Raw genomic sequence first — 11,377 nt, forward strand, 5'->3', positions numbered from 1 at the left:
CTAGAAGATTTGGGAAATATTTGGAGTATTTCTTGGCTGAAAAATGAGGTTTAGGATCAGATTTGATCCATAAATAATGGGTCAAATTTGGGAGGGGGGGGGGGGCACCGTAGCAGTACTGTAGCACTACTGTAGCAAGTCGGTTATTGTAGCAGCACTGTAGCAGTCCGGTTACTGTAGCAGCATTTTTGCTCTGTCAGTCTAACTTGTAGCGTCCATAATTCTCCACTTTGATGTTGTATCGACGAGCGGTTTGTTGCACTGAAAATAGACACGACGAACTTTATTTTAGGCTTTTACTTTAATTCTAAACTCCTCATCTGCTAAAATATATTCTTTCTCCAAGTTGGGCCAAAATTATCCCTCATGTTTTCTTCCAAGTTCCAACAAATTTAATTTCCTTAATTCACTTGCCCTTCAATCCTTCCATAGCTTACTATATGAACTTAAACCCTTATAACCATAAGATAGGCGCATCTCACTCTAGTGTTCGCAATTAAGCAGTTAACACCTACGGAACTCAACGTCCAAACTGTGAGGTATAACATCTCCTTCCCGGTTACGACTTACAAGTTCATAATTCATCCCTTAATTAAACAATATACTTAAAAATGCTTTCAATCCTCACAATTCAATTTTTTTACCTAGCCATAGCTTGACATACTTACGTTTAAATTTAACAAGTGCTTCTCCGAAAGTACAGGGTGTAACACTAGAGTTGGGGTGAAAACCCTTGAGCAGAAACAAAAGCATGTAGCGCACCCTGTTGCGGCTATGGATCCCCAGATAGATGTAGTGCCAGCCACGGGAGATGATCTTAGACCCGTGGCGGGTCCTATTATGACATTGACTGATCAAGATCTAGTTTGAAGGTTTAGAAAGTTGGAACCGTTGAGGATGCGTATTGTCACGACCCAACCCCGTGGGCCGCGACTAGCGCCCGAACTGGGCACCCGTACGTGCTAACATACAGTATCGCATATGTTAACAGGAAAATCAATAAGGTAATAACTCAAATATTTTAGAAAAATCCTAGCAAGAGTTTCCTCTCGTTTTTCCTACCAACCAAAATTTACCCTCGCACTCGAAAATACCGGAAAGGCCACTCACGGCCATCATATTATATAAACACATACATAGGCGAGCGGCAAGGGGCCGCGGTAGATAACCGCCCGTACGTATATCACACACACGTACCGTACGTACGGAACCATAACCCACACTTTATGTCTACGGGCCTCTATAAACGTAACGAACATACAAACATATGACGGGACGGGGGCCCGCCGTACCCCGATCAAATATACATGAACGTGTCAAAAGACCGTACCAAAATGCGGGCTCCGGACAAGGGAGCTCTTCGAGGTAGCCGAACAGGACCCTAAGCTGGCGGCTCACCCGAACGGATATCTGCACCTGCGCGGCATGAACGCAGCCCCCCGAAGAAAGGGGGTCGCATTTAAATATGTACTGAGTATGTAAAGCAGTAAACACAATAACTGTATTATACGGGAATAAAGAGGACGGAAAAGTAGTACAATAATCGGACCTCATAAAACTTACCTTAAACATAAAACGTGCTTTCCCAAATCATAATAGACTGAATATCATAATTAAAGAAATCATCGTGACCAAGTGCAAACATAACATGCCCTGCCCTATAATGAGGGACGCGGTAAGTAAAATCATCATGTACATGCATGTAACGTGCCCGGCCCTCTAGGAGGGACGCGGTGAAAGGAATCATCATATGCCGTCCTGGCCGCCTCCCCGTCAACACATCATCATCATACATAAGTACATATACATATATAACATGCCCCGGCCCTCTAGTGAGGGGCGCGGTGAATAATGCCCTGGCCCGGGACGCAGTGAAAGATGTCATAATAGTCCGCACGAGAAGAGTAGTGAGATAACCATATGCATGTAAACAAATCAGTAAACAAATTACTTTTCAAGACTCGACGGACAATTACATTTGCCGTCCTTCGTAAATGTAGAAACAAATTCTGAGTTAATCAAAATTGTATACAAAAGTTACGAACTTCGGGAGTCGTTCTTACGAGTCAACTATATCCAAATAATGTGTAATATCTAATGGGACAATCAAAACAATCATCGTACTTGCATACTACTTAAAATAATTCAATTAAGTCAACATAACAAAAATCTCGGGAACTAGGGGCCCCCTCGGATTAAATGAGGCGGCGTACACGATTTACGTATAATACGTCTTATGGCATTACTTATGAGGGTTTTTAGGGTAGTCGGACCCTATTCATGCAATTTCTAGGCACTTGGACAATTCTTGCAAATATACATAAGCATTTACTTCAATTCTACTGAATGAATAGTAACCATTTTCAATCTCGGGTTTCTAGGATTAGGAAAGTCCCCGAGGTGCGAATTCAAGCCTACACGTCTAAGACATGCCAAAGAAAGAAGAGGTAAGCCTCACATACCTTTTGCGCCTTCGACGTTCTCCAAAACTCAATTCTCTTTTCGCCCAAAACCTACAAATGGTCAAGTTTACCATAAGTTAACCATAAGGCTTTAAGCATTCATTTAAAGCTAGCTCTTGTCTAACAAATTTCGGCAGCACCTCCATTATAAATATGACGCCCCGAGAATTCAACTCGGCTTAAACGATACAACAACAAATCCGAGAATTTAACTCGGCCACAATATCAACAATGATACCAACAACCATATCTCCGACTTCAACAATTTATTCAAAATGCACTCCAACATTGGTAGCTCCTTTTACATAATCCAATAACAATGTTCTTTATTTCTAATTCGCAATTGTTCACATATTCAATGCAAATTCCAAAACCATTTAAAAAATAATCAAGAATACTTCAACAACCCGCACAACATTTCAAACGGCCCAACCATACATACACCACCCGAATTCTTCCAAATTCACCAAGAACAATTTCAACGCATTCCCATTCTCCCATATTCATGAAATATCGCAACCGCATGTTAATAATATCATTCATGCAACATAAGAAATCACATTAAAATTGTATTAACTTCCACAACAACCCTCAAACAATTACAATGCTAACTTAAACATTTAATCCTTCATTTGCACTATAGGATCTACAATAACAACAACTAGAATTCTAAATAAAATTAACTCATCAGTTCTACACAAACAACCATCCACACGGCCTCAACCCAACACCCCTATTTTCAAGAATTTCATTCCTTTCTACACTCTATAACATGTACAAACCATCCATATCATAAAAAAGGAGATTAATTCTTACCTCTTTCCTTTAGTTTCTTCACTTGGTCAAGGTGCGGGAACGATGAAACGTACGGCTTATCTTCCAAAATAACTATACCACGTTGTAGAGGGTCCTTCACTTAGTAGAATTACCACAAGAAAATAATTTTTGAAGCAATATTTCAAGGGGGTAAAATCTCTAGCTCTTGGCCGAATGGCTTGAGCTTTGTTCTTCTTTTTCTTGTTTTTGGTTTGCTCTTCTTTCTCTTGATTAATCTTGAACCTTCTATTAATACCACATATCAAACACATGGGAAAATTAATTAAAACATGGGCTTGGGCCATAGCTTGGCCGGCCAACCCCTCTCTTTGGGCCTTAATTTCCTTCCAATTTTTTTGAGCCCAATGACTTATGGATCGCATTTTGTAATTCCCGAAACTAATTTCCGAAATTCCAATTTTTGCTCCTAGCCTTCCTCGACGCTTCCGCACTCATATTTTTCCATGAACAACTCGTGCTAAATAACGATCAATCATTACCTTATTTCTTACAAACCAAAAATATTTCCAATTTTCCAAAACTAGCACACTTACTAAAAAATGGAAATTGCCTCCAAATGCTTCCTTAGCATTTCCAAGTCATTAAAATCACACACAATTTAAGCCTTTAAGACAATCGAAAGTCTCTCGGGATAGCCTTGCCCCTAACTTCTCATAACTAACACAGGTTGTCCCGTTGTTCAAAATACGGGATATAACACGTATGAGTTCAATTTGGACATGCATGAGTTGTTACATAGGATGGGCATTGTTGAGTCCCATTGTGTTGATTATGTGTCCTACCAGTTTCGCGAAGACGCGAAGACCTGGTTGAGGTGTTTCATTGCTTGCAGACCTGATGGTTCTCCTCCACTGACTTGGACACAGTTTCATCGGGCCTTCTATGAGAAGTATGCACCCCGAGCTTTGAGAGAGGCACGTAGGGAGGATTTTCATCATCTGCAGTAGAGGGGATTATCTGTGGAGGCTTATGTTTCTCGGTACTTGCATTTGGCCCGTTATTCAATGCCTTTGATTCCTACTGAGCTTAACAGGATTTGACGCTTTATTAGTGGGCTCGTTAGTGCTCTTGCATTCTTTGCCTACAGCTTAAGGCCATGGGGGCTTTCTTCCAATCCATCATTGAGCATGGTTCTTTAGTCGAGGCCACTAAGGCCCGTGCATTTAGAATGGCTAGTGAAAGAGGCCGTGACAGTTTGGGAGTTATGGTAGTTCCAGCTTGAGAGGCGTCGGTTAGTCTTTTATGCCTATCAGCCCTATTCCAGCCACCCTGTGCACTCAGTCTTGCAGGCTTCTTCTAGTGGGCCATCCAGACAGAAGGTCTCTGAGAGCTCGTTTCCTCGATCAGTTAAAAGGGTTACTCCAGCTGGGTCTTCAGTTTCAATTAATCAGACTCTTACTCCGTACTGGGTCTTCAGTTTCAATTAATCAGACTCTTACTTCTAGAGGTTGCATTTCGTATGGAGAGCCCGATCATTTTTCTTGAAAGTGTCCACGACCTAGGCAGGGTCATCAGTTCCAGAGGACTCTGGTATCTTCAGGTAACCGAGGTGGTGCTTCTTAGAGGGGCAGTGCTCAGTCAGGCCGTGGTGGTTCACAGGTTTCTAGAGGTGGATCCCAGGCTGGTAGAGCTAGGTCCCAGATTTTGAGAGGTGGATCATAGTCTGGATATGGTGGGGCCCAGTGTTATTCATTCCCAGGTAGACCTGAGGCAGAGGCCTCTGATGCTGTTATTTCAGGTACCATTTTCGTCCGTCATAGAGGAGCGTCTGTATTATTCGATCCTGGATCCATTTATTCGTATGTGTCTGCATATCATGCCGTTGATTGGGATTTGCCTTGTCTATACATGTGTCTACTCTGATCAGAGATTCTGTTATGGTTGATCGAGTTTATCAGTCGTGTTTGGTTACTTTAATAGGTTATGACGCTTGGGTCGATTTGATGATTCTTGATATAGTGAATTTTGATATTATCTTGGGTATGACCTAGCTTTTTCCTTGTCATGCGATTTTGGACTGTCGTGCAAAAACAGTCACTTTAGTAATACCGAGCATCCCTAGACTTTAGTGGAGGGGTACGCCTAGCCCCGCTGTGAAGAAGATTATTTCCTTCCTTCAGGAAAAAAAAGTAGTCACGGATGTGCACCAACCAATCCGGGCCCGCCCATAAAAGTTAAAGTCGTTATACGTTACAGAATCACTTACGGACATAGCAAAGTAATCCGGTTCTGTCTGTGAAAGTTACAGACATTTTTAAACATAGGATCTTTAGAAACAAAACCGTTTATACAATATTTTAATTCCAATCATATCAAAGACATAAAGACCATAGCTTGACCATATTAAGGATGCCAACATCAAGAAGCAAATATGAATCATAAACATGCTCGGAACTTAATAATGGAGTTACCCCAAGGCACAAATCATGTCATATCTTACTTCCGTCTAAGACATGCCAAAAGAAGGAAAGAGTAAGCTTTACGTACCTCATTCGCTTCCTAAGCTAGTCCAAACTTAAGTCTCGGGCTCTCCAAGAGCTATAATAACGTCATTAAACACCAAACATTAGCTATGGGCACTTAGGAATTCAATCCTAAGTTAGCATTTGTCTACAGAAATTTGGGCAGCATTTCCCCTGTTTATATGCCTAGCCCGAATTCTCAATTCAGTAACCAACAACACCAACAACAATACCAATAGTATTAACATCATTTCCAATACCGACGTATGCCATAAAACAGCCCGCACACTGTTTTCTAAATTTCTCAACCAACCAAATTTGAGATATAACTATTTAATAATTTTATTTCCGTAAAGGAGTCGAAATTCATATGAACAACATCAATAACAACAGCCTTCACATTTTACAAGGAAAATACATTTATTTTCATCCAAAATTCCCTTCAAATCTCCTTCCATAATTCACAACACCAACAAACGAATTTATCAGACTATTCCCTCCGTGCTAATCCGTTAAAATTCTAAATAAACTCGTTAACAATGAAAAGGAACCGTATTCATACCTTAAGCATGCATCCCCCATGTTATAACTCTCCTCCTTGGTTGATTTTTAGCTCAAATTAAAGACAACGCAGCGTACAACACTTTTCTCTTCATGGGCTTCGGAATTCGGGGCTCAGATTTTGGTCAAAATTAATTTTTCTTCTCTCAAGGCTCTTCTCTCTCTCTCTTTCCAGAATTTTCTGGTGTTCTTGGTCTGAAAAATGAGAGGAAAGGGCTGAAATTTCACTTAAATAGGCATGGGTCATGGGCCAACCCGATTGGTCTTGGGTTTGGGCCTAGCCCACTGACCTTTCCGCCTTAAAATATCCATATCTCCTTATCCCGATGTCACCTATGGGCTCACAACCTATGGTTGGAAATCTAATTCAATTATCTACAACTTCTATCTTTGGTATTTTTCCAAATTCCAAACTTATTATACCTTTTCTGCCCCTCGAACTCAGATCACCCGAAAACGTTACTTAAAAATATTTGCTTGGAGGACTTTCACTTTGATTTGGCTCAAGGGTCCTTCTTGGGTTATGTTTAACTTCACATATGTGATTCATATAAATTGTCGCATGTCCCAAAAAAAAATATCAATGTGTGGGCCCCCAATTCTCCTTTGCGAATAATCCACGTACAAAAATACGAAATAATACTGTCAACGTGAGTTTAAATTATGAAGCAACAACATGATTGTCAATTTTTAAGCACACTAATAAGGACCTTCCAATTGGTTGGAACTGCTAGAAGAAAATATTTTTTTTTGAATCAAGATTTGAGGGCTCAAATTCTTGATTCCATGGCCGAATGGCCTCTCTTTATTTTTCTCCAAGTTTCTTGAATTTTCTAAGGTTTGAAAGTATGAAGAATGTGATTAATAATTCATCCAATATACTCATATATAATTCATCCAATATACTCATATTAAGTCATCCATGTGTCCCATGGCCCACACATGGCTTGGATGAATTAAAATTAGCCAAGTTTACCATGGTGTGCCCCACTCACACCACACGGCCAACTTGGCCATTATTTCATGAAATGCCAACTTTCCTAAATTAACTTTTAACCCCAAATTTTTTTCTTAATATTCCATGCCAATAAATTCATAAGCAACTTATGCCTTAACACAAAATCGAAGGTCAAAAGTCTCTACCTCATATCCCGGAATAATCCTGTCCTTAACTTATCATGATTAGCTCGGATTGTTCTAAGGTACAAAATACGGGATATAACACTACTGTTGCATCTCCACCCCTTGAATCCATTCCCATTGTGAGCGAGTTCGCGGAGGTATTCCCGTCTGATCTGCCGGGTATGCCACTCGATCGCGCTATTGACTTCTGTATTGACTTGGATCCGGGCACTCACCCTATTTCTATTTCGTCATATCAGATGGTACCCGCCAAGTTGAGAGAGCTTAAGGAGTAGTTACAGGATTTATTGAGCAAGGGTTTTATTAGACCGAGTGTCTCCCCTTGGGGTTCTCCTGTGTTGTTTCTGAAGAAGAAAGACGGATCTATGAGGATGTGCATTGATTATCGCCAGTTGAACAAGGTTACTATTTGAAACAAGCGTCCTATGCCTCCAATTGATGATTTATTTGACCAGCTTCAGGTTTCTTCAGTGTTATCGAAGATTGACTTGCATTAAGGCTACCACCAGCTCAGGATCAGGGCTGAGGATATTCCGAAGATAGCCTTTCGGATGAGATATGGACATTATGAGTTTGTGGGGATGCCATTTGGGGCTTACCATTGTCGCGGCTTCATTCATGACTTTGATGAATGGCATCTTTAGGCCATTCCTTGATTCCTTTGTGATTGTATTTATTGATGATATCTTGGTATATTCCAAGAGTACTGAGGAGCACAAGAGCTATCTTCGCACTGTACTTGGTCTGTTGAAGAAGAATAGCTTGTTTACTAAGATTTTGAAGTGCAAGTTTAGGTTGGATTCTGTGGCATTCTTGGGCCACGTTGTATCTAAGGATTGGATCATGGTTGATCCTCAGAAGATTGAGGCTGTGAGGGATTGGGCGAGGCCCGCTACTGTGATCGACATCCGTAGTTTCGTGGGTTTGGCCAGCTACTTCCGCCGATTTGTGAAGGATTTTGCTTCTATTTCTTCTTTATTGACCAGATTGACTCAGAAAGATGTTCCCTTCTAGTGCTCCGATGATTGTGAGGAGATCTTTCAAAAGCTCAAGACTCTTTTGACTTCAGCCCCATTTCTGGCATTACCGGTGGAGGGTAAGGATTTAACCATTTATTGTGATGCATCCCGTATGGGTTTGGGTGCTTTTTTAATGCAAGAGGGTAGAGTTATAGCCTATGCTTCCTATCAGTTGAAGATCCATGAGAGGAATCACCCTACCCATGATTTGGAGTTGTTGGCTGTGGTCTTCGCTTTGAAGATTTGGAGGCATTACATGTATGGTGTCTATTGTGAGGTTTTCACCGATCACCGTAGCCTTCAGTATGTGTTTACCCAGAGAGATCTTTATTCAAGGCAACGCCGATGGATGGAGCTCGTGATGGACTATGGCATCTCTATTCTTTATCATCCAGGGAAAGCAAATGTTGTTGCTGATGCCTTGAGTACGTGAGCCAGAGCACGGGGGTTTAGCTTATTTGATTTTTTCCGAGCATCCGTTAGCCATGGATGTTCAAACTCTGGCCAACAATTTTGTTCGTCTTGATATTTCAGCCCCAAGTATAGTTTTAGCCTGTGTTGAGGTGAGATCGCCCTTGTTAGATCAGATAAGGACTCATCAGCTTGAGGATGCTCAGTTGAACAAGATTGGAGATAGGGTTTTGAGACGTGAGGCCAAGGGGGCCATGATTGATTCTGAGGGTACTTTGAGGATTAAGGGGCGCGTGTACGTTCCTCGTGTTGGTGACTTGAATCAGTTGATTTTCACTGAGGACCATAGCTCTCGATGTTCAATTCATCCGGGGGCGCCAAAGATATATCGTGACTTGAGGAAGCACTACTGGTGGCGTTGTATGAAGAGGGATATAGCCGATTTTGTGGCTAAGTGTAGTAATTGTCAGCAGGTTAAGTATGAGCACCAGTGACCCGGTGGTATACTTCACAGGATGCCCATTCCTGAGTGGAAGTGGGAGAGGATTGCCATGAATTTCGTTGTGGGTCTTCCGAAGACCCTAGGTAAGTTTGATTTGATGTCGGTGATAGTTGATCGGTTGACTAAATCCACCCATTTCATTCCAGCTAAGGTTTCTTATTCCGCGGAGAAGTTAGCTAAGTTGTACATTCATGATATTTTGAGATTGCATGGGGTTCCTATTTCTATCATATCTGATCGGGGTACTATCTTCACTTCCCACTTCTGCAGAGCTTTTCATGATAAGTTGGGTACTCGATTGGAGCTTAGTATAACTTTCCACCCCAGACCGATGGGCAGTCCGAGCAGACCATTCAGGTGCTCGAGAATATGTTGAGGGCTTGCGTTATAGACTTTAGTGGTCATTGGGATTAGTTCTTATTGTTGGCAGAGTTTGCTTATAACAACAGTTATCACTCGAGTATAGACAAGGCGCCTTTTGTGGCTTTGTATGGTAGGAGATGTAGATCTCTGGTTGGTTAGTTTGATGAATTTGAGGTTCGCCCTTGGGGTACGGATCTGTTGAGAGAGTCTCTTAGGAGAGTTAGGGTCATTCAGGCCAAGCTTTTGACAGCTTAGAGTCAACAGAAGATGTATACGGACCGGAAGGTCTGGGATTTAGAGTTTGCTGCTGGTGATCACGTTCTATTGAAGATTTCACCCATGAAGGGTGTCATAAGATTTGGGAAGAGAGGTAAGTTAAGTCCGAGGTATATTAGGCCATTTGAGATTCTTGACCGTGTGGGGGATGTTGCTTATCAGCTGGTCTTGCAGCCGGGCTTGGCAAGTGCTCATCCAGTTTTCCATGTGTCTATGCTGAAGAAGTATCATGCCGATAGCCCTTATATTGTTCGTTGGGACTCGGTATTGTTTGATGTGAATTTGACTTATGAGGAGGAGCCTATCGCGATTTTGGATAGGCAGGTTCGAAAGTTGAGGTCTAAGAAGATTGCTTTTGTAAAGGCGCAATGGAAACATCGTCCCGTTGAGGAGGCCACTTGGGAGACTTGAGTCTGACATACGTAGCTGATATCCCTAGCTGTTTGCCAATTCAAGTACTCCTCCATTGGTTTTCCTTCGTCGCTCGATGACGAGTGATGGTTTAATTAGTATCTGATGTAACGACCCTTTTGGTCGTTATAGTCTTTTTGGCACTTTTGACCCTTCCCCGAGCTTGTTTAGCTCACATATGACCTGAGAGGACCGTTGAAAAGCCTCCCAAGGTGTTTGGTTATGATTTGGGAGACTTTTTGGAAAAAAAGGGCTTTAAGCGAAAAAGAGTTGACTTAAAGTTGACTTTTGGGTAAACAGATCTTTTTCAGTAATTCGTTGATTCCGAGAGGTTCGGATGGTCTTTTAGAACATGTTTGTAGATCTGGTTAGGTTCCCATTACACTCGGGTGCAGTTCAGGATTTGGGTTGGGAACTTGATGTTGAGGTGTCGGGGGTTGACTCGATCAACGAGACCTCCGTTGGGAATTTTGAGGCCATGAGTACGTTCGTAGCGTGTTTTCATGCATGTCCGCATATTTAGTATATGAGCAGATGGCCTCGGGAGATAGTTAGAAATTCGGGATGAGTTGTAAAAACTTGGGATTTTCTGGTGTCTGGTGCCCGATTTGGCCGGCATTCAAGACCGCGGCAGAGGGTGCCATTGCACCCTACCGCTGTGGCCTATACGATTCGGGCACGAGCTGCGGGAGTGATGTGGGAGTCGGCGGGGCTACGAAGTGGTCTACCGATAGCGGCGAAGAAGGTGGACAGGGCCGTTTATTTCATTAAATGAGGGTAAAAAGCAATGTTACACCTCATAAGGTTAAAGTTAAGTAAACTAACGTAAGCTCGGTAAGGCCATGGAACCCTTATAAGGTTAAGGAGTACTCTTAACAAGTTTTAAGCAAGTGTCTAAAGGTCTATTGAAATTTTGCCGATTTATGAGTT

The 11,377-nt window shown here is 41.9% G+C and overlaps 1 protein-coding gene across 1 annotated transcript in view; it reads left to right on the forward strand.

The window, feature by feature from the left end:
• The first annotated feature begins 10,027 nt into the window (after positions 1–10,027).
• Positions 10,028–11,377, forward strand: part of LOC132048893 (uncharacterized) — a 68,956-nt gene continuing 67,606 nt past the window's right edge. The window contains exon 1 of the mRNA XM_059439574.1: positions 10,028–10,300. Within this exon, the coding sequence (XP_059295557.1) occupies positions 10,028–10,300 (273 nt within the window). The remainder of the gene's footprint in view (positions 10,301–11,377) is intronic.

The sequence above is a fragment of the Lycium ferocissimum genome, chromosome 3, assembly GCF_029784015.1.
Source record: "Lycium ferocissimum isolate CSIRO_LF1 chromosome 3, AGI_CSIRO_Lferr_CH_V1, whole genome shotgun sequence".
Classification (NCBI taxonomy): Eukaryota; Viridiplantae; Streptophyta; class Magnoliopsida; order Solanales; family Solanaceae; genus Lycium; species Lycium ferocissimum.